The 25,438-nt window shown below is 37.4% G+C and overlaps 1 protein-coding gene across 3 annotated transcripts in view; it reads right to left on the bottom strand.

The window, feature by feature from the left end:
- cntfr (ciliary neurotrophic factor receptor) overlaps nt 1–25,438 on the bottom strand; it is a 214,718-nt gene that overhangs the window by 82,539 nt on the left and 106,741 nt on the right. For all 3 annotated transcript variants that reach the window (XM_079363681.1, XM_079363680.1, XM_079363679.1), the window contains exon 4: nt 15,057–15,290. In XM_079363681.1, the coding sequence (XP_079219807.1) occupies nt 15,057–15,290 (234 nt within the window). The remainder of the gene's footprint in view (nt 1–15,056; nt 15,291–25,438) is intronic.

The raw sequence follows: 25,438 nt of genomic DNA, 5'->3' as shown, positions 1-25,438 counted from the left end.
ATGTAGTGGAAGGCAATGCTTGGTTTTGAAAGAAATGTAAATGTTAAGGATTGTGTGTGCTGTTTTGTTTATTATGTTTTTCGTTTTCTGTGTGTGGAGTTTTGAGAAACAGGGTATTAGTTTCTGGAACTGTGTTTTTGCATTAATTAAAAAATGCTCTATTACAAGTATGTTCTTAAAAAATAATTAATTAAGAGCTTATAAGGAATTAGATGAATTCAAGGTAAAAAAATAAATAAAAATAATTAAAGGTTTAGCTTTTCTTTAAAGTTGAATCAGTAAACACTACAAAGCGTTAACTCCACAGTAGTGTTCTATTTGATCAGCTTTTGTTTGGTATGACCTCCCTAACTCAATCCAATCCAATCCAATCCAAATTTAAACAACAAAGAAATGTCTCCAAAGTGCTGTACATATGATAATAAAAACAATTAAACAAAACATTTCAAAGACGATTCCATAAATAAAACAATACAATCAATAAAAGACATAGTAAACTCAAGGCAGCTAAAGGGGAGCTAAAGGGGAATTTTAGGCAGTAAAATGAGCAGATGTGCTTTAGAATGTGAGGAAATAACAGCAGGGGGTTACATGACATTACCTGCTGATTTTTTTTATTGAGAAAAAAGTAATATAATAAAGAGAATCTGACACTGAAATATTTAAATACAGACAACGAATACAGGAATATGGGAGCTAGTGATTAAAAGAAGAAAGAGGAAAAAGTGCACATCCAGGGATGCACACTTCACAATGTGCCTATAACTGCAATGTTCACACATTTCAAAAAAATGTACAATAGATAATTAGGCTTAAACTTCCTTTTTCAATATGTGTCTATGTGGTGGCTGGGATGCGTGTATGCATGTGTGTGTATGTGTATGTTTGTCTGTGTGTGACAGTTTGAAGCTAAGCCTGCACAAATAACTGCAGCACAAACATGGACTTCACTCACGCATACTGAATGCACGTATGCGCGCGCACACACACACACACACACGCAGCACCAATACAGTCCACATTCTTGTCTAGCCAAGACCAATATCTCTATGTTTTTCCACAATAAGAGCAGCTCATTCGACACAGGAGCTATGTTTGTGCGAGACTTCTTTCATCCTCCCAGCGCAACATGTGTGTGTCTGTAAGTGTGTGTGAGCATGCATGTGGCTGAACATCCAGAAGGCAGTGTTTGTTTATCCGAAACACAAGCCGGGTTTCTACTTCCCATAACCCTCTACTTCACATCATGCACCTCAGGCCTTTCTGTCTATGAAACATTTGTGTTAGTTATTATCTCTGGTGTTAGTAACGAGTATTAATAGTAATTGTTCAATCACATTTTAGATACAATGCCAATGTTTTGTTAATAACTTGTGTTTTCTTTTTATTATAACTTTGCAGCTGTCTAGTGAATTTGACTCTTTCCTTTTTCTCCTTTCCTCTTTTTCTTTCCTCTATCCTTCCTTCTTTCTTTCCCATGCTGTTGTGTTCTGTGGGTATATAAGTCCTTTGGGACACGTCCCATTCAGCCACAGTCCATGCTTGCAGCTGCCTGGTCCCCAGAGAGTGGACTAACAAGCTGGTGTAATTGAGACATCTCCAAGAGGATAGGAGTGCTGCAGCTACCCCGAAGTCCTTGGGTTTTTACAAAACACAACAGTCTTTCATTTATCCTTGACAAAGAATGAACCTACACTATTACGGCTCTTGTAAGGGCATATCCAGAGGGGTGGCATGGGACCCAATGAAATCTGATTGGCCACCCCAGATGAATCATAGAGGCGGCTGTGACTCAGTTGGTAGAGTCCTCATCTCTCAACCAGAACGTTGATGGTTTGATCCCCAGCTGAGCAACATGGGCGATTTGTCCTTCAGCAAGGACACTTGCTTTGCTTCCGCTGCTTTGGTGGCGCTGTATGAATGGATTACTTACTTCTGATGGATGATACTATATAGCCATCAGTGTGTGAAAGGGTATGACTCATTAAATAGCTTCCATTAGTACTGTAACTGGTACACATTACTATATTGTGCTACCCTCAGTGTTTGGATGCAGAATCATAAACACTTCAAGTTTAACACTATTCATCGAATTCCTCAGATGGAATAGCTACTGTTGTTTACATTGTTTATTGTGGTAAAATTGTAAAGACAGCTTGATACAGCAGCAAAACATGAAACAAGCTTCCTATTACAAGTATTAAAGCTAGCATATGCTGCAGGTCTTGTCAAGTGCATAAAAGGTGATTATTATGTTGTTTTCATCCTTGTAAAACAGAGGGGATGTGTTATTTCAAGACTAATCCTCTAAGTCAGTCACCACCGAGCAATAACTGCCTGTGTTTATCTGCCATGACATATAGTTTACAATTGCATTGTTATTACTTGCCAACATAACTCGGTTGCAAAGACTAAACTCAAACAGACACTGTAGTCTTGCTCAAAGACACTTTGAATCAAAACATGATCTCTAATGACATAATATTGTCTGTTACTTGGCTACAGTTACCACAGATGTTTTTTCTTTGCTCCGAGAAGTGGTTTGTTGCAGAAAGCATGCCTTCAGCACATCTTAAAGGGATAGCAGAGTGCCTGTATATTACCATTGCTTTAACAAGTCAGTGAGCAAGTAAGAAACAATCTTCTTGGGAAGTGCAGATTAGTTTGCTGAATCAAATCGAAATGGCCGAATATAGACCAAATGGAGAAGTTACTTTTATCCTGAAGCGTGAAATGATGTAAGGGAACACTCCATTACACACATATAGGAAATATACAGAGACAGACAGTGACCATGCTGTTCATGGATGTTCATATATGCTGATTTCTACATGAACACACACACATGCACACAATTGATTCCCTTACTTTACTCTATTAAGTATGTTCATTTTCTTCCACCTTCTTTCCCTTTACACAGACAGACATAGGCTGTCTTTGCCATACACTCCCTTTGTCACACATATGTACCTCCAATCACACCACAGGTTCGTTTACTCCCTCTATCGGGTTTCCAGCTAGAATTCAGAAGGCTTTATTAGGGCATATATGTGCTTACTTGTCCATATCCTACATTTAAATCAGCAATAATAATTTAAACATGAACTTACAACTTTGACAAAGAGAGTGAAATATTTATCTGAGTGCAATAGGAACATATTTTGATGAGTCATGCGCAATGTCTTATGTGGGGCTTGCCAATTGATGCAATACAATTTCAAACATCACAATGATTTATGTCTTTTTGGATAAGTTTCCCTGAATATGAAATGTCATAAAGTCAAACTTCCACCATATCAGACCTGAACAAGATGTCTTTTATTTATTTTCCTGTAACATCAACTGACCTTAGCTCCTCATCACTAGCTTTTTAAACTGCCTGGCAACAGTCTAAAATTACCCTATAGATATATGCTACCCGAAGCTGCTTCACAACCAATGTGTCTTAAATAATAAAAAATGCACATTTGTCAGCATATTAACAGTACTATTATTCACAGGAGGTTTTGTTTTCTCTCCGAGTATTTATGCAGCTTTATTTATAACAGCAAATTATGATTTAGATTTTTTCGTATTTAATTCTATTTAAGTCTCTGTGCATTCTGAATGTCTTGTTGCAAACATTATACTATTTTAAGGCATGTTGTGCCACATCAAAATATCCCTTTATGTCTGCATAAATATAACAAGAAGAAAGAAGGACAGATAATTTTTAAAGATGTCATAATTTTGGTGAGAAATATGAAGATTCCAATGTTCTTCAATAGTCTTAGTCTCTCTCTCTCTCTCTCTCTCTCTCTCTCTCTGTATATATATATATATATATATATATATATATATATATATATATATATATATATATATATGCACACTCACACACACACACACACACACACACACATTTTTTCCCCTATTTTTACTGAACGATAGTTCTGTAAAAAACTTTATTTGTCCCTGGGGTGGCAATTCAAAGGCACACAAAGAAGTAAATGAACGACAGTGCAGCTATACTTTTTTTTTTTTTTTACCAAAGAAAAGTGTCAACGAAAGAATCAAGTGTCAAGATACAAGTATAAAGTAGAAGGTATAAGTGGACATATCTGATATATCTGTTCACTGCTGCATATGTCTGTTTACATCTTTAGTCTGATCATTGTCCACTTATACCTTCTACTTTATACTTGTATCTTGACACTTGATTCTTTCGTTGACACTTTTCTTTGGTAAAAAAAAAAAATAATAATAAAAAAAAAATATATATATATATATATATATATATATATATACATACATACATACACATTATAGCTACACTGTCGTTCATTTACTTCTTTGTGTGCCTTTGAATTGCCACCCCGGGGACAAATAAAGTTTTTTGAATTGAATAAAGAAAAGGACAACACACACTCTCTACATAAATATGCATTACAAGACGTTTTTTTGGGGGGTTGTCAGTGCATTCATTTGACCAAATGTGTCAGGGTTGGTTGAAAGGGTTCAGCAAGACTGGTCTGTTTCACCGCTTTAAACCTTTGATATTTGAATGTTTCTTGAAGCCACATATACAAACACAAAAATGGCCGGTGAGCATGTTTTCATGGATATCTGACCATTTCTCAGTAGCTTGACGTCAATAGAGAAAACTGCTCAACCTCACTGCTGGACACTGAACCAGGGGGAATATTTTATGGTCAAACGCTCTCTTTTCCTCCGTTTATCTCTTTGTCACTTTCTCTCACAGACACACACAGAAAAATACAAACAGAGGATTGTCAAAGTGTTGAGATGGCAAAGAAACGTGTATATGAGTGGACACTAATCAAGAAAGAACAGGCCTTTACCTTCTTTGTACACACATAAAACACACATTGACAGCTACTGACACACAGAACCACACATACGCACACAAAAATGCAGCTGCAAATGTTGGCATAAACAAAGAAGTCTACACACACCCACAGGGACAGAGTGACACATTAATGTGAAGCGCACAACAAAGGCACCCACAAGCAGCAACACATACACAACCAATATATATACAGCACACTCACACAAGGCGCAGTCATTTCTGTTTTGCTGCATGTCAACTGTAGGAAAGCGGAGCGAACAGAAGAGACAAGATAATAATACAGTCAGTCGGTTTATTCCACTACCTCTGGATGGGTAATTAGAGCCCAGAAAGGGAGGGAGACAGGAAAGAGAAAGAAACCGAAAGAGAGAGAAACAGAATGAACCCTTGCAACCTTCAAATTGCCAATTATCTTAGTTTTTCTATATTAAAGAGCTTTTTTTTCACTTTTTATAATACACCGAAGTAATGTAATTTATTTAGTCCTGTTAAACGTATCACTTCAATGTTGGTGTAATTATGCGAAATGAAGAAGGGTTCTACTGAAATGACAGGAAGAACAAGAAGTACATTTTAAAAACTGACACAGAACTAAAACAAACGTGCTGGATAAGTATTAAAAAAAAGGCTTAGGATGGCAACATATTCATCTAACACTACCAATTACCACATACACTTCCATGGTTTTGTTTCATGCAGAGCATTTGAGTGGAACGGAGCTGGAGCATTGCAAATTTAATTGGAGCAAGGAGCAGCATATCAGAAGACGAGATGTGATGCCTCAGCTGCTCAAGTTCAACCGCTAAAGTTTGCTCTGATAGGCTTTAGTGCCACCAAAAACAAAACCCATGAGCCTCATGTTTTTGACATGAACTGTGGGCACTTCCCAGAATGCTTAAGGCTGTCCAAGTTTCAACTTCAGTCTTGTCACACCAGATTCACACAGACACAAAAAGCCAAGCCTTGAGGGGTAGATATGTTAACTTTAAGGGTGTTCTCAAGAGAAAGTAATCAAATGTGTTTAACTTTCTCCCTCAAATATTCTTATTTTTTTAACTTTTAAACAGCTATATATATTTTAGTGCACAAGGTCAGTCGGTTAGAACTGTTATATGGCAACAAAATGTGCACATCACCGCTCTTTGTGTTTTAAGTCTAACCCTCTCTGATCACAACTATGTTTCTATGTCTGGTCTTCCTTTGGTTTCATAATTGCACATACATGTTAGTGTTTGTATTATAATAATATATTTCATATTTGTTTTCTCATCACCACGTCCACAATCACATTTTTTTGCTAAACCCTCACAAAGATCCTGAATCCTACCTTTGATCTACACTGTATCCTGTGTTGGGCTCCTGTTCCTTAAAATAAGCTCATCTGTCTTTAGCTGTGCTTTATCTTACTTAAGTCTCCCTCAACCTCAACTTCTTCCCGGGGAGACTTTCAGTATAGCCAACCTGATCTGCAGACTCCTTATTAACTTCAGCTCTACAGTTTAGCTTCTTTCTTTTTTTTTTCTTCTTTTTTTACCTCTCTGCACTTTAACTCTTTTACACTTGTTCAAAAACGTTATATTACAAATCAGTTGACAAGATATTTACTGTATCAGCATGGGAGCTATAATAAAAATGATACATCCTCTGAGATCATTTTCTGAGTTTTAGATTGAACACATTGAAGAATAAAACTGATTCATTGATGCTCAAAACCATTCATGCACACTGTAGATGGAAATTATTGACATACTTATAGACATTACAGCAAAAGCACACTAGACACAGGTTGTGATGTCACATGAGAATTTGATTTGAAGCTTATATTCACCAAACTATTGAGAGAAAGATGAGAGGAGAAGAAGAGGGAAATATGGGATGGTCCAGGAAGCAGAGTAAGAGGATTAGAGTAGGAGAAAGGAGGGAACCAGGGGAACAGGCTTGCTGGGGCAAAATATGATACATGGTCGAGAATAATGGATGGACAGACTGGTGGTGGGATACAATAAAGAGTGATGTCAAAAAATAAATAATTAAAAGAATACTGGACTCAAGTTTTGAGAAAAGACAACCTTGGCTGAGCTTCAAAGCCACTGGATGGATCCCTGGTAAAGTGCATGAGTATCTGTGTTAGCTAACATTTACTCCTTGATGGTTAACATCTTATCCACAGCAAATGTAGCTTTTAGCCTGATGGGTAAATTTGTATTTCTTAATGCCTCCACATACTTATTTTGCAACCCAGTCTCTCTCTTTGTTGCTCAGAATCAGAAACAACAACAACAACAACAACTGAGAGGAAAAGCTAAACAATTTGTCTTACCAGATCATTCCGGATACCAAACATGCATACCGCAACACATACTTTTTTGGGGGGAAACATTTTTGAGTTTCCCCCATGGCTTCCATTGACTTCTCAAACCAGGCCCATTTTAGCATTTGTTACGGTTGTCTGCTACAGTAAAGTGATGGGAGTTGCTGTTGTCGTGCAAATAGAGCAAAAATAGAAAGGAAAGGAATTGGCGACATGGAGCGGAACAAAAGAGGAGAAACTGTTATGGTAGGAGAAAGACAGAGGGGAGAGAAATGCAGTGACAATATTGCTGAGGATGAATATGCAGAACAAGACATAAGAAACAGAAGACAGTAAGGCCACATTGCAATGGATATCCATTGGTAAAATTAACTTTTGTCAAAAAATCACTTTTTGTGATTGAAAAACTGCAACGTATTGCTACTCACATTACAATTAGCTTTAAGACTCTTCCAGATAAACAGTGTAACGTTACTGAATAATGTGGGAAAGTCATTTTTTCCGTTCATACTTCCCAGGTCAGATATAAAGTGATCTCTGTGGATTATGCTGAAGAAGGCCTCTATATTGCAACATGTCTTTTGACTAAACTTCATCCAAACTAAAAAAAAAAAAAAAAATGTTTAGAAAAGTATTATTGTGAAATTAAATAAATCTGGAACCTGGTCAAAGTTTTGGCCTTTCACTGCATAAAAGGGGCAAGATGTAAATTTCCTTAAGGTCTTTATAAACAAAAGAAGGTTATTCAGGCTTTATGAAGGAATTTCTTTCAATGTGCAGGCTATTTCACAAAACAAAACGACTACATGCTTGCATCATTCAATCCTCCAGGTCTTACCTTTCAAATATGCAATTTCTTTCCAGCTGATATAAATGAAAGCCAAGAGAGCTGAGGGGGACATACTGTTCAATTAGATGTTAAGACTTTGTAAACTGTCAATGTAGGTATTTTCTATTTATTATGATTGACCGAGTACTGGGACAAGCAAGGAAGGTAATTAAAATGGCAGCTGAGTAGTTCTAGCTTTGGCCCTACATGTGAGGCCAAATTCTTCCTGGTTTAAACAGGTCCCAGAGGAGATAGAGCTCTACGTATTCACCAACCTCCATAGTGATCTGTCTGCAAGGAGACAAGACAATTCCATTACCCAGAGATGTAGCACATGTCCCCTGAGTGTGTATGTGTGTGGGGGAAGCTTCCACACAAAAACAAGCTGCCTTGGGAAAGGAAATAGATACCAATTGGTGTTTTGTGTGTGTTTATGTGTGTGTGTGGAAATAAGTTGCCTGAGGGTAAGAGATGTGCATCAATCTAACAAGAGAACTCACTCCTCCTTCAACTCATCCTTAGTGAAGCTCAAGGCGACCAATCAATGTGTGTGCGAGTGTGTGCGCACGTGTGTGTTTTTGTGGTCTTAGATGGACTGCATTTGAGGATAAACATTTGATTTAACCAACAGAGCAGGGATAGATTATCTAAATGTGAACCTAATTAGTGTTCCCAATTTAATTTCACTTAAATGATATCATTGGGTTAAGATAGGAGTCCGGGAAACCCACATATTACTTACAACCAAAGAACAGGGCCCCAGGGAGAGGCCTATACCAATAGGCTGCAGTATCCTTAGATTACACAAAAAATGTGATTGCAGCCTCATTGTTGTTTTGTTGAAATGTTATGTTAATGCAACATGTTTAATGGTGTTTCTCATTTATTTAAAACAAACACAAAAGATAGAAGTTCTCTCAATTGAGGAAAACAAAGACAACTGTTTTCAACAAATTATTTGGAGGAAGTAAGTGTTTCGTAATGATTCCTTTTCTAGCAGGCTGACTCATAAGCTTAATATAAAGATAAGATATCCTTATTGTCACTGTACAAGTACAATGAAATACTGTTAGAGCAATCCTCTAGATGCCATATCAAACAAATATATATACAAAATACAATAACCACATTTTCAAATAAGAAAATAAATATGGATCAATAATGCAGTATAAATAAATAGTATCCATTTAAAATATACAATGAGTTAAAAGTGACATGTGCTGAATAAATATATAATAAACCCTAACAGCAGCTCCCATCAACTAGCACCTGAAGTTATAAGTCTTGCAGGCTGACTGTGTGACAGGTCACAGGGGCTACTGGACGGATATATGAGCAGCTGCAGTTGATGTCGTGTAAGGATAAATATCTGGATGGATCTAAAACATCATGTGATGCTATAAAATGTCTAGCTGTCAGCCATTGAGGATAACAGAGATAGAAGAATGGACAAAGCTTTAAGGCCAGGGCAGTAATAACTAATGTTGTATTTCACTGAAGCACTTCAAGATTTTATGATTGTTTGCTTATTCAATTGTACTGTACCTTTTACCGTCCATGTATTTCCCTTTTTTTCACAGTCTGCCACTTTCTATGTCCCTGTCTGACATCTGTTAAATTTGAAGATTGAGTTCGAGAATGTCATTGAAAACTCTGGGGCTGGAGTGTTTTATTGTGTGATTGTATATGTGCAAGTCTGAGAAGATTGGCACTTTTTCAATATCTAGAGCAAACAAACTTAACTTCCATCCATATATGATCATCATTTCAATTCAAAGTGCCTTAATAAGGTTTTTGTAGTTCATACTTAAGAGTAGCTTTCGTCTACAGTGAAATAAAACAAAAAGTAAGAGAAACAGACAATTCTAAACTCTAATACCCTCAGAAACACGTACTGTGGTCATAGCTATTATGTTGACACAATTCTGGAGAAAGCTCACAAGAGCACTTTCAAATGAGTGTGAAGGGGGGGATAACACAGATACACACAGACACTTTTGGGGTCATAGTTTTACATCCTGTGAACCTACAGAACTGTAAAAAAAACCCAATGTAAACACTCTGTTAACAGATGCTGCTACAAACTACCAACCAAGGTACGAGAAACAAGACAGAGTTTGAGGTAGGTGAATGTAGAATCCAAAGGGAGCATTTTGAAAGATAAGACATAATGATGATGATGATGATGATGATGATGATGATGGGGACAGAGACAGAGGCAGGGAAATGGATGGGTTAAGAGAGGGGAAAGGGGAGGTGGGGGGAGATAGATGACAAGTCCGCAAAGTTTGAGAGAAAAAACAGACAGAGTGAAGGAGAAAAATGAAAAGGGGATAGACAGATGGCTCTGTGCTGTTCTCCTGATAACACTTGTACTGTATTTGTGTAAAACATAACAAGCCCCTAGTGTAAGTAATAAACACTACATAAAATCAAACTATCATCATGATGCTAATCAGAACAAGTGTAGCCTGTTAAGCTGTCATTATTATTATTGCGTTCTGGAAGTTACCACAATGAAAACTTCAGAAAACAATTGTGTGAAAGACAAAGACGGGAGACAAAGAACAAAATAGAAATGTACAAAAATATCAGGCTACAGAAAGGTTGTGATAACCAATACAAAAGACAAGAATGAGACTATGACACATACATCCAGGAATAGTTCTACAAAGATGATCAGTCATTGTAACACTTTGATTTCTCAAACAAAAGAAAGTGACAAATCGAAGCTATGTGTGATTATAGAAAGCATTCCAGCATTTTGAAAGCAAAATAGGCAGGACAAGCATAACGTAAAACCTACATTTACATTTAATACGTCAAGCCAATAACTTCCTTAGCTCTATTACGACATACTGTATGATCAATATGTCTTTAGTGGCAGGACCACAGCCATGTAAAGTAGCCATAACTGAACCGCTTCTTAAAAAGCCTACTCTTTTTTCAGGAACTCTGGCTAACTATAGACCTACCTTTCTTTATTCAAAGATCCTGGAAATAGTTGTAGCTAGAGTCCACCATGGCAATAAGACTGTACTAGTTAAAGTTGTGAATGGCCTTCTTCTAGCCTCAAACAGGGGACTAGATCTGAGTGCTGCTTTTGACACAGTTGCCCATTAAATCCTGTTACAGAGACGAGAACAATTACCTAAAATTACAGGGACGGCTTTAAGTTGGTTTAAATCCTATCTATCAGATCGATCTCAGTTTGTGCCTTTTAATGAGTCCTCAATGCACACCAAAGTTAGCCATGGAGTGCCTCAAGGTTCAGTGCTTGGACCAATTGTCTTTACATTATATATGCATCCCCTGAGTAATTGAGGAAACATTCCATACATTTTCATTGTTATGCAGATAATACTCAGCTGTATGAATGAATTAAGCCTAATGAAACCAATCAGTTACGTAAACTAGAAGGTTGCCTTAAGGACATTACGACTTGGATGACCAGAAAGTGTTTGCTGCTTAACTTAGACAAGACTTAAGTTATTGTACCTAAGAACCTCAGAGAGACTTTTTCTCTAATGTTATAACTGCCCTAAATGTAATCAGCAAAACGATGCATAAAAGTTACAAATCATATCTTTTTCTGGGAGCTCCTGACCCCTTTTAGGTTCCTTGAGAATGTTTGGTGAGGAATGAATTGGCACTGTACAAATAAAGATTGATTAATGGACTACTTGCAATTTCTGCAAAACTGATGTTTCAAGTGGTGGTGTTGGAACAACAAATTCAAGAATGCACTGCAATGTGAGCACACCCACTGAATGCTTCTGTGTTTTGCTGACACACGAAGCGTGGAGAATGCAAGTTAACCCGATTGCACTGCCAATATTCACTTACATCGTAAACACGGACACCTGCACTCACAAGGAAGAGGCAGTGCTGTTTTATCAGTGACAAAGCAAGCTCTGCTCGGAGTATCCAAGTGAAACATGAAAGAATACCCGGGGACTCAACTAAGCCATTGTCTGTGACAAAGCCCTTATTAATGCTACTTTAATTCACCCCCCACTGTGGCCGCTATGCCGCACAATTGGCGATGCCTTGTGTGAGCACTATAACCAAATAGCAAAAATCCATGTTGTGGCAGAAAGTTACACCAGCACAGTTATTGATAATTGTTTACCCCCCACCCCCACTTGCATATAAAATGCATCTAGTAGTCAACAAGCGGTTTGCTGTCACAGCAGAGGGAGACTGATGCTATTGTAAACGTTACACATATTGAAGATTTGGATCACAACATAGTCAGTTTATATGTAATTATTTAAACACAAATGATTCGTCTCATCCTCTATAAGAAGAATATAGGTCATAGTATATCAGATCACAACTCAAAAAGTTGGAGAAGTGCAGCTTTTTAAATCCTCTAATTGTCCACACATCTTACATGTCATCAAATCAATTCGGCTCAGCTTCAGCTTTAAAACATGTCCCATCCCCATCTGGGTTTTTAAGGTTTTATACATGTTCGCCTGGAGAAATAACAGCATCATTTCCCCCATTAACACTCTGTCCAAAAGGCCAGAGAGACACAGTGAAAGAATATGGTAGTATCAGTTTCTGTACTTTGAAAGATAGAATTAAAGTCAATGTTTCCCCAAAGAGTGCCTTGTGTCATAAAATCACCAACTGTTATCGAGGTAATTATATTCACAACCAGGCTAAACCCCAAAGGCATTCTTCTCACAAACATGTAATTGACCCCAAAAGAACAGTTACACAATGCAACTCTGTTTCTCTCTGTCTCTCTCTCTCTTTCTCTTATGTACACACTCACACTGTTTGAGACCACCAAAGTGTCATTATAAAAGAGAAATTACTAATCGTAAAAAAAATTAAAAAAAAACAACCTGCAGACAAATGCATTAGCTTCAACACTGACATGTGGTTCCTTCATCACTTTCTGTACCTGTTTTACTCACACATGCACAGACACACACATACACAGACGTGTGACATAATCTAAGATAACATAAAACTCTGATTAATGCAGTACTTTTTAAGCATTAAGTAATTCATCATTGGCAATATGATTAACCTAACTGTCACCCTCGCATACAGTCTCATTCATCAAACATTTGCATGGAAATGTTACATTTAACATCAGCCTGAAATGCAGCGGTGATAGGTGGCTCCTTAAGCTTTCTTTCTGTTTCTTTCTTTCTGGCAAGTGGACTGGATTACAAGGGGTGGTTCCCTGCTAAACTGAGGAGAATGCACTCCTACACTGCTTTGCTGTTTTTATTTACACTGAAATGTTAAATGTATTCGTATAATTAAGTAATCTTTAATCTTTATTATAGACCTAAGGCTTACTAGAACAGCTTGGGAAAGAAGAAAAACTGCTATAAGCGGACATTTTTTGATGCCAGCAGAGTATCAAATCATGTCACTTTTGGCTCTGTTTTGGGGCCTTCCATAAAATGATGCCAAAGAGATATTCACTTCCACCTGCTAACCAGCTAGCAGTGTGCAGTTAATTTTTTAATTTTTGCTGTTACTTTGACTGCCAACATTCTGACATGGACAGAGATAGAATGTTTTCTCCACTGTGTGAGGAATTGCTGGCCAAAACATGACTTTGAAGACATTCAAACCTGTCAGTTATAGTAGAAGAGAAAGGGAGCTATCAGTCTTACAGTATTAACATTGCATATTCATATAGGTTTGAATTAGAAAATAGCATGTGAATTTGAACACATACTGGTTTAGCCTTCGTTGTAGCCCATGTTGCTTACTGGACTCCAAATGGTGAAATCATTGAACAGACTATTTAAAATAGCTTTAAAGAAAAAGTGTAATAGTGTGAACACAATAATAAAGGTTTGACATTCATTTGATATTACAACAAGCCAAGCAACATCAAGCAATAATAAATTAACACCTTTAATTAATGACCATCAGATAATTTCAGTCCCTGAGTGCTTTTGTAAATTTAGTTTGTTTGCTTCTCGAAATGTTAATCCACTAATTAACAACATCAGTTTAAGGCTAGATTTAAATCCAATTATCTGTAGAGGTACTTGTCGTAACAAGTCTCTTAACACCATTATTATACACCGGCTCAGTGTATAAAACCTTTACCAGAGTATATTGGGTCCCAAAGTGTGCAATTGCCTAAATAAAGTCCATTGTGACACGCCATTAAAGTCCTCCTCCTTTAGCTTTTATATGATTATTTAAATAAAAAGCCATTTCTTTTCTTTTTCGTCATTCTACATTATCAACTGGCAAGCGATCCTTCAATCAGGGTAGCTAATGTGAAAATTTGTGTTTTATTTTTTTAAATTCAAAATGTGATTAAAAAAACTCCTTGAGGTATTACAACTTACAATTAAGTGGCTACAGTAAGGGCTTGATTTTTTTACATCAGTGTTTAATATATGATAAATTATTATGACTCACTTTAACAGTTTCAAGGAATTTTGGTTAAGCTATGCAAAGCTATTTAAAAAAAAAGAAAGTCCAAATGTATCATTTTCAATTTAAAGTACACACCACTATATAACACTATGAGGCTTCACAATGTATACAAACAAACAAAAAACGTAAATAAAAGTAACAATGGTTTCTTCAGTTGAGATGTCAGAAAGGCCTATGGCTGCGAAGAGTAGGCATTTAATTGAAGTCACATCTTCTATTGTCTATAAAAGTTAAAGCATAAAACCCAACTATATGTCCAAGCTGAGCTTGGATTTATTTTGCAATTTACCGATACAAATCTGTGCAGGAAACTCATGGAAGACACATCAAATAATTATGGGCATAACATTACCATTGTCCTTGAAGTAACCACAATTAATAACTGCTGCAGGGCAAGTTTTTTGTTTTTGTCTTTCTTTTTGCACATACTGTACAAGCTGAAATCCATAACATTTCTCATTATTAATACATTGGTTCCGTTCTTTTTGAGATGTAATTGCACTGTGGTAATTTCTATTCTGCCTTTCCTTTTAGTCTGTACTGCTTTAATGACCCAGTTTCCCCTTTGGGATAATAAAAGATTCATCATGTCATATTTGAAGTAATATTCGGCGGGCAATTGTCTGGCTACTTACTGCCGATGTGGAGGTAGATGGTGTCACGTCTCTCTCCATGCGGGTTCTGAAAGCAGCTGTAGAGTCCATTGTGGCCCAAATCTACTTCGTTCAGTATCAATCTGGGACCTTCTAGACGGTGCTGGGCCTTAACATCTGTCCCATTCACCTTCCATGACACTGATGCGTCATTGTCCAGGGAGCCGCACTGCATGGTCACATCACTGCCTATCCGCTCATACTGGTTCCTAGCAACTGGAGACAGACAGAGGCAAAGTGTTAAGGATATTTCAGGAGCTTACAACAAGTGAGAGATCGGTGATTAAAGTACTGCCCTCTGTTCACTTGGCTTCTAGCAATTGTGTGAGGGAGATTTGTATTGATTTAAAGAAACAACACCGAAAACCAACACACGCTAAATAGACAACATATAAATAAATGAAATACGAAAGTATTATACATTAAGCTCGACGTTAAAAAAAACCCTCAGTATGAGCCCCAACAAAAAAACCTTGGACCAAACTGTGATGCTTCTATTTCTTTATCTGTGAACTCACAACACATGTTTTTTGTAACTGGGATAAGAACAAGTTGTAGAGGTCATAACCCCTGGGGCAGAGTGGTATGTGCAAGCTGAATGGGAATTTAAACCAGGGTTAGTAATCTGTTCTGTTTGGAAGTCCCATGGGCCCTGTCATGACCACATGAGGTGAAGACCTCAGATTAACACATACACACTGAGGATCAACAGCAAAACAAAGAACAATGATAAAGTATTGATTTCCATCTGAGGAAAAGTCCTCATCTTGGTAGAAAAGAAAAAAAAAACGCCCCTGTTGCCCTGGGATCAAATGCTGTCAAGTTCTTTGTCTTGATCTGATGTCTCCCACCCTGTCTTTTCCTCTTGTCTTTGTCTCCTCCCTCCTTTCTTTCTTACTACAAAGCCTCTTTGCTGATTTCCACTTTATCTAGCTTCCCTTTCTCGGTCTCCTTAGACAGGCTCTTTAATGCAGCTGATACAGATGTCAACCCTGTGTTTCATGTATATTTCATGTCCCATACCAGAGCCATCTATATTAAATAAGACACGATTCCTCGCCCCATTAACCTGACAGTTTGTTCTCTCACTGTCTCCGTCTCTGTCTGTCGTTCAGTGCCCTCCACCTCCCCATGCCCTGCCTCTGACTTCTTTTCGTACTAATCTTGTTTTTTTGTCACAACTCACATTTTTTCCCTCTGTCCATCCTAGTTATAAGTAAGTAGTTGTCACCAAGCCACCCCTCCCAATTTCACCACGTCCAAATAATGTTGTGCATATGTGTGTTGGTGGCAAGATACACCAGTTCCCTTTGATGTCATCTGTCCAGTTTCTTTGAACGAATGTGATTTTATTTACATAAAAACTTATTTCAATCTTAGCAAAATGACTTTGATGTTAGCTTTGATGATGCTGGAGCCCTTGTGCTTTATGTGACAAATAAGTGTAGAAAATAAGAGCGAAGACATCAGAAACTTTGTTGCAGTATTCTTGCTATTATAAATCACTGAAAATCCATTCATGCAAAGTTTTTAGAAGAAGAAAATCCTACAGGATATAGTTGTCATAGATGTATATACAGTTCCTATACATTATTTTAAAACCTAAGTAAGTCAGAAAATGTACCTTTCTTCATTTTTTTTTTAAATCACCGGGAGATGAAAGAAGGAGACTGATTTCACAATGCTTAATCTGACAAGCAAGCTCCCTGGAATATTTTGCTAAAATGAAGTGTTTCAGCTTCTCCTTGTGGATGTCCTTGAGAGTGTCAACACAACACTCATTCTTTGACCTCCTCTTCTGCCCCTGTCGGCTCCCACATCCCATCGTTCTTATCTTCTCATGTTACATCACTCCTTTTTCTCTAGCTCTGGCCTTTCTAATGGTGATTCATCTTTGCTCCTTGTCCTTCTCTCTGCATTCAATTTCTGTCTACTACCAAAACTTCTTCCTCTCCATGCCGTTTTACGACATCTACTCCTCTGTGGTTCTTTTATCCAGTGTTCTACTTTCAACACTGCAGACACATTAATATCAGTTCATACCGTTCTCTTAACAATTCAAACATGTATGTAAATGTGTGTTTGAAAGATGGTTTGTAAACATATATATCTATTTTCAATAGTTAAAACTAAACAGTACATGTACAGATTAAAAAAGGCTAAACACTCACAATGAGACATTGGTCATTGGTTATAAAAGTGGGAAATAAGCAGAGCATTAAACGGAACTGACACAGCACATATATAGCCAGCTAACATAAAATCCCATCCCAAAAGTGATAACGTTTATAATATGCAAACTAGCTATAAAACAACAGCTATTTCAATAAAGAGACAAAGCCATTACACTACGAAAACATTACAAAAAAACATGAGAGGCTGTATTCCTCATTGGCCAACTGTGTTAAGTGTATAACATTATATAATTATTCTCTTTTCCAACAATTGCAGAACAATGTATTTCCTTCTCTGGGATGGAGAGATTACTTGAATGCCCAGAAATCAGAAAATGATGTATCAGAACCATGGTTTGCAGTGTTTTGATATTTCATACTGTATAGTCCAGACGCCTTTTGGATCCTTCTATATGAGCACCGACTGCCATTCGGGGAGTGGCTTAAGTGTTCCTTCTACTGTATTATTTAGAAATATTTTGGCAGCATTTATTTGTTTTTGTTATCTGTCTTAGAAATCATGAACACCAGATCTTATCTATAATGTCAAGTGTATTTATAAACAATGTGCAAAATGTTCCAAGTACACAACCATAAACCATAAAATTGACTTATTTGCTTATTTGCATTCCATTAGAAAGCCAGAGAATGTAGGTTTGATGTATTCTAACTTGTCCAAAACCCAAAGACGACAATGGTTTACTTAGCTTCTAAATACTTTCTGGCTTACACTAACTGTGGCACTTAACCCAAGCTCATTCATTTCAACTTGCAATATAAACTTAAAAAAACCCCCAGATAAATAGAAACAGCCATTCCCCCCCCCCCCCAAAAAAAAAAAAAAAAACCAACCAGCTGTGGCTTGTTTACTAAGCATTATGGCCAAAAAAGGAAATACATTGAGCTTTTGTTCAAGACTACTTTTTGCTGTGGATAGATGTGACTTGCCTCCCGTATGTGTTTTCAATAATATTTGGACAACAATGAAGCTTTAAGGCAAACAGGAATACGCTTTCAGTGGCTGGACAAACACAACTTACAAGAAGCTATGATTCATTGTTAGTTTTGGTCTTTTCAAATCAAAACTGAATACTGAATAGCCTTGGCTGGCAATTGAGAAGGAATCTTAATGAACCAGAACTCACAATATTTTAAGATCTTTAAGGTTCAGAGATGTGTGTTGTTCGCCATTGCACATTCAGGCACAACAGTTTCTGCTGCTGTTATCATTTGATGTTACCTTTGTGTGCCCTCTTGTCATTCTCAGTGTCAGTGTTTTCCTTATCTCGTACTCTCTCTGTCCTCACCTTTACCACCACCCTCTCCATCAATTTCTCCCCCTCTCACCTTGAAACTACTCACTCCTACTCTCTCCACTGAAGCTACAAGCATTCATCACTGGCATATCACTGATCATAAGTATTCTGCACACATGGCACACATGCATAATACACCTTATAGCAACAGTGGAAACCAAATCAGATACTCTTATGAGTACACTCATGTACTCACTTACACATGCGCTCACACCACTCCTGCATAATGTCCTCGTGCCTCATCACCATACAGACAAGCAGGCCTAATAACCATAATGACATTCAGCTCAAGTGCTATTGATCTCTTGGTAATACACAGTGTTCTAACACTACTTACAACGCCCTGTTATTCCCTACCTCAGAAAACTGAAAATCATCAGTGTCCTTCACTAAGATTTCACATTACTGTTTTTGCTTAATTTATTTGTGTTTATGCAAACTTAAAGGTCCCCTAAGGGAAGAGAAGAGGAACTAAGGGGAAATCATATAATAAAATGTATTAAATTCATATTCAAATTGTTCAGTGGGCAATTAAACATTCATTTAAAAAGGCTATTTAAAATCATATTTTGTGCTTTAGATAAAGAAGAGATCTAGTAAGAGACACCAGAGGTGAGTTCACTTTTAAATACAAAAGAAGGCAATGATTCCATTGAGTATGCAGTACACTGCTGCTGCTTAAAATGTTTAATAATTAATGTCGACTAAATATGAGTTACTGAGTCCAAGCTTTTGACCAAGCTGGATAGTTTTTTTTCCCATACCCTTAAGCTAAATCAATCAATACACCATTTTTTAGACCTCTACCTCCTTAATAAGGTTTTTTTTTACAGCAGTTTATAATGCAATTATGACTAATTCGATGTTTGCATTCGTCACTTGCTCATAACCGTTTAATACTGATTAATGATAACTAAAAACTGATCAAGCTAGAAATTAAATAAGGAATATTATTGTGTGTCAGGGAAATTTTAAGACAGCAAATAAGCTGTGAAACAAAGATGAAAACAACAACAAAACAGGCAATAAAGGCCAAAAGGAAAAGAGGAAATAATCTCAGAGGGGAGAAGATGAAGCTCAGATGTCATTGGGCAAGAGGCAGGGTGCACCCTGGACTGTCCGCTAGTCAATCTCAGTGCTGACATATAGACACAGACAACCAGCCACATTCAAATTCACACATACGGGCAATTAAAACTCACCATTTAACCTAACCAGCATGTCTATGGATTGTGGGAGGATGCTGGAGTACCAGGAGGGAACCAATACATGCAAGTGGAGAACATGCAAACTCCACACAAAGAGGCCCTGTCCGATGGGGATTGAAACCTCCCCGCAGTGAGGCAACTGTGTTAACCACTGCACCAACTCCAGAACTCAAAAAAGAATTTCCTGACAATTATTTGATGGTTTAGGCCTTAAAAAAAATTGTTACTTTGAAAAAAAGCAAACATTTTTTCTCTCTAGAATAGTGTTATTTTTATTCCTTATAACATTCCGCTGGGCACTGAGGGATATTGTGCTGTTTTGTGTTGTGTTTTCGCCACTGTGGAAGCATTCTGAGAAAATAACTTAGTCATTCTGTGAGGTCAACGGGGCTAAGACCTGGGACATAACAAGTGCACATCTTTGTCCTGAAGCTATTTAAAGAATAATGTACATGTGCACATCCACACAATCCCACGGGCAATGAACTGCATATATGGCTCCATGGGCTGTTTACTAAACTGACATAAGTGATGAGCCACAAACCCACAATACACAAGCTCCTATGCACATCTACACAAGGACGCATAAACAAAGGAAAACTCATGGGGTTAATGTTAAGATGTATGGTATAATGTCAGTTACATATGTGCACTGACTAGCAAGTACACATACACACAAAACACACAACATGTACAATGCACATAAAGAGACAGAAACAGAAGAAAAGAAACAAGGATAAAAGTGAGGAAACAGCTTAGACTGATGATGATTTGAGACGAAGACACAAATGTAGGTATAGATTACTGCGAAAAGATATCTGGAAAAATAGATGCCATGTTAAGTGAATTAATGTTTTCATTCTAGATTAACATAAATTAACCCCCCCAAAAAAGAGAATCAGTCAAACCCTGATTTAACATTCAAACATATCGTTAGACTCATTCTTCCACAACTTATCAGACATTCACACAGACTCAGGCATTCATATACTGATATCAATCATACAATTGCACAATCCATAAAGCAAATACAAACATCAGATAACAATGTGTGCAAGCCTCTCATTTTCAGGATATCTGCCTTGTGTGCTTCTGTATCTGACTTCTTTTGCCCGTGTATGCATAGATGTGTTAAAATGTGTGCTGTGTGAGTAACCAACACTAAATTGTGATTTTTGCACAGCAGTAGTGTGGAATTAAATAATTCCATTGTTTGGCATTGTGATTTACTATTTGAAACTGTTCTACTTCCTCTGTCTGTGTGTCTGTCACAGATTCCAGATGTGTTTGTTCACCACCTTATTTGCCTCTATGAAGGTATATTCTCTGATGGGCCCACTGCCCAACAGACATTTAGTTTTGCTTAATATGTAAATTATGTAATCTGATTCTGTGAGGTCAACATACAAACATGCCTGTCACAGGCATGTTTGTATGTTTGTCTGTGACAATGTGCAATGTTCTTCGTGTGTTGTAGCCCTTCATTGGCATGTGTGTGTCAGACTGTGTCACCTTCCAGCCTGGTTGTAACTCAGTGGCACTTTTATCAGTGAATCTCATTTGTATTCCTAAGGGGAATTTTGCCTTTTGAAAGTCCAACAGTGAAGTATTAGATTTGCTGACACACATAGATAGAGCCTGGGAGAATTATCAGTTTAGGTTGAGAAGATCACATTTTTCCACTTGGTGGTCTTTCTTGCTGATGTTGCCTCTGTGAAATAACCTGATAGAAATAAAGAAAATTCACATAGCATGGTCAGGGATTGGTAGAGCAGTGGTTATGGATCAACATCTTCTTTTTTTTGTGATGAATTTGAAAGCCTAAAATTGATCTCTTTAACGTTTTAATAAAACAAAGAGCTACTGTATGTATTTTTTATAAGATATAGACCCTGGGCCATTTTTAAGAACTATCTATTTTTTTTTACTAAGACATTAGCAGAGCCCATCTTTGAACTCTTTCATCAGATAATCAGCTTGATTTGCATTCTTTAGCTTTGTCCAACCATTAACATCTCCCCCATCCCATTTTCAAGCCCAGCACAGTTTAGCAGATGGCTGTTCCGTCATGAGCCCGGGTCTGCTGAAGATTTCTGCCTGTTAAAAGGAAGTTTTTTCTTGCCACGCCATGACGGATTAAGCTGGGCTCTTGTAATATAGCCATCAGTAAGGTCCTTTACCTGCTTTTTGTAAACATAACAATGAGCATGGTCTTGTTACCTGCCCTTTTGTTAATGTTAACAGACAAACAGTAAGGTCCTTTACCTGCTTTTGTAAAGTGTCTTGAGATAACGCCTGTTATGAATTGACGCTATATAAATAAAGATTGATTGATTGATTGATTGAACATAGTGATGCATAGCTAACTGATGGCTGGTGATTGGTGTTAATGTCAAAAGCTTTTGGTCAAAGGTAAATTACCTGAAACATCCTGTATGGAAGTGGAAACATAAAGCTAATTCTCAGAATGAGCTTTAAAAGCTCTGTGAAGAATTTATCAATACAGCTAACTTAACATAAAAATTGTCATGAAATGTCTTCTAATGATACTTGTTTCCACAGACAGAGCTGTTTACAATACTGTGAACTGTTTAAATCAATGCTATTCTCAGGAATACAATGGCTGACAATGACTGATTGGGATTCCTCTGATGAACATCATATTAAGAAGACAAATTAACTTCAAACACGTAGGAGAAGAAGAACATCAGTTTAACTAGACTTTCATGTTGTTAAAAAAAATTGGAATGGATACTCTCTTCCATTGTTCACACACTAGATCAAGGAGCTGAGTTGGATGCTTATAACAATCAACATACAGGTGGATGGTTCTGGTGTGTACAATTAAGTACAATCCTGACGGTGCCACTGCTGGTTTTTACAACACCAATTTCTGTTGAGAAATAACATATCTAAGTATCTCTCAAAAAAACAAACAAGTTTTAAGATTTACATAATTTGAATGATGAGGGAGTAAATAAAACATTTGGAAGTGCTGCAGTAAGGTTAAAGTTCAGATGTTTAGTTAGCATGGCTAAACTAAACAGAAGAGACAAATAATTTACGGGATCACATGCAGATTTTTCATGTCTGATTGGACTGTTGCTCTGGGCCTCAGTTTCTTCACTTCCCCTGCAGGTTTGGCCTTCACTTGTCTTTTCCTTTCCTTGTTAGCACAGACATGCAGTCATTGGTATCATATCTACAATAACTTCATAACATCGCCCAGCAAAAGCCATCCATATTTATTATTTCTGTGCAAATGAGGCTCAGTCTCTTCACCAGCACAAAAGGTTTTTTTTTCAATTTGAATAGCAAGGCAGTAGAGTTAAATGATACAAAAATACAGGCAAAAGAAGAAGGTTGGACATTAACAATCTAGTTAAAACATGTTGACGAGAGATGCAGAAAAAAAAAGTAATGTGGTAGAATGTTGCTATTTTTCTTACTTTTTCGTGTTGCTGAGTTTAATACATTTCATATTCTTAGTAAGAAAAAATGGTCAGCTTTTGTGACTCTAATCGGGATTTTTCTCCATTTTTGACATGTGAGTCACGAGAGGATTCATCAGTTAAATAAAATATTACAAAGTGATGAATGAAAATAATTATCGCTTTCAGCCCTAATAACAAATGTTCACATTAGTATCTGACATTTTTATGCACTGAATAGTGGAGGTTATAATGTGTGCATATATTAGGGTTGGCGCATGATAATTCACACAGGTACTTCTTTTCCCCTGTGTTATAATATATTTATTTTAGAGGCCAGATAGATTTTCTTGCCTCAGTCAGCATTTGGCAGAGCTGGTTAGGCAGGTTCCTCAGATGTTTCTGTGAGGTACGACACAGTAAAATGCTAAATCCCCCCCCCCCCGTGATTTATAACACAGAGATCCGATTAACTGCCGTATGACATAATAAGCAATGCAATAAACTGCTGCTGGCGTTTACATGGTAGTGCACACATTAATACACTGATGCAGTTTCTCAGTAGATCTGGGACCACATGAAGTATATGCTCACAGGCACATTCATACAGGCCACACAGGCGCCAAAAAACAAACTTGGATGGAAGTATGCACGAACATACACAAGTCTGCACCAACCCACACACACGCTCTCACACATACACTTCCTCTGCAAACATCTTGGAATTAAGTTATCACTTTATCCTCTCCTGTCTCTCTTTCCCACAGAGAGATTAACATTCACTCTCTCTCTGCATTTGCCTCTCCTTTCATGTGAGCACTGAGGCAGCTGCAGCTGTAGAAGTGTTGGTGTGTGTGTGTGTTCTGTGCATGTTTGTGCATGAGTCAGGGCACCAACGCTCAAATAAATCAACTTCCTGTTTCCTGCCATCTTATCTCAGCCCCACAGCACATGTACAGTATTGTGTGTTAGTGTGAGCGTGCAGGATTTTGTGTCAGCCTCATAATTTCCCTCATCATCTGGCTTGCGACCGCCACCGGAGAACACTGAAAGATTTGCAAGCGACAGGGTTAATTGATACTTCACATTTTAGATGTCTATGTTCCGGGAGGAACATGGAAGCATAAAGATACGAGAGAGTGTTAAAGGAAAGGAAGAAGTGAAGGAAGTGAGAGATGGGAGGGAGCAGTTAGAGGAAAGGGGGACAGTGCAGGAGGGAGGAAGAATTGTTGAGAGAGAGTAGGGCAGTTAATATTTTACAAGCCTGGATTAGAGGGGTCATGAAATGAGGAATGGTAGAAGGATTCCTGAGAGTCAGCTACAGGAAAAAGGAGCAAAAAGGAGTGGGACAGCTGGATAATAGTGCTTTGATCAGAAACATCTGTAGGTTTTGTGGCAGAAAAAGAAAAACAGTGAGTGGTGAGAGAGACATGAATCGACCCTGCTTTATCTTCATCTGTATGTTTGGCAAGGTTTTAGCCTGACTTATAATTCATGTCCGACACCTTCATTTACTCTTTAACAGACCAAATTAATTATTTCAGGAGCAGTCTTGTGGTTTTGCATGTTACAAAGTACAAATCTCAGATGTATTATTTTTCTTTTAAAATTGTAACAATGATGTTTCCAATTGCAAGAAGAAAATGGTGATGCCAGTTTAAAAAACTATTAATCCTTAAAAATAACTGACCCAAAAGAAAAGATGAAAACAGAATGAAAAACAAAACAGCACCGAGTCTTTTAATAACCCATTTTCACCTAGAAATTGATACAATCATTATTTATCAGAATGATAAACTAATCTTTTTCATCTTTTTATGATTAAAACCAGTTAGACTGAGGCTTGCATAAAGCTTGCACTATGCTGTTGACCTTTTCCCAAATGACACCATAGGTTTTTAAATGGATTTCCAATCCAGAAGGTTTTTTTTTTTATTATTCTTTCCACTATGCTATGAGCAATAAGTCCAACCTGACACTGGTTGTCCACCATGGAACAATTTGCATATCCATTATTTCATCAAATCGAGAAAGTAGCATGCTAAAAGTGTAATTTAGATTTTGTTGACCCATCAGATGTTGTCTTGGCCGACTGGCTGTCTCAGCTCACAGCAGACTGTAATTGTTTGGTTTTGGGAGAAATGTTAGAGCCAAGGCCTCCCTTAGTATCGTGAGATTATTATATAACTGAACCCTGGTGCACCAGAATTTTGTAGACACATATACGTACATATA

The sequence above is a fragment of the Symphodus melops genome (genome assembly GCF_947650265.1).
Source record: "Symphodus melops genome assembly, chromosome: 16".
Classification (NCBI taxonomy): Eukaryota; Metazoa; Chordata; class Actinopteri; order Labriformes; family Labridae; genus Symphodus; species Symphodus melops.
The sequence above is the reverse complement of the archived record's forward strand: the minus strand, read 5'-3'. Positions and strand labels throughout refer to the sequence as shown.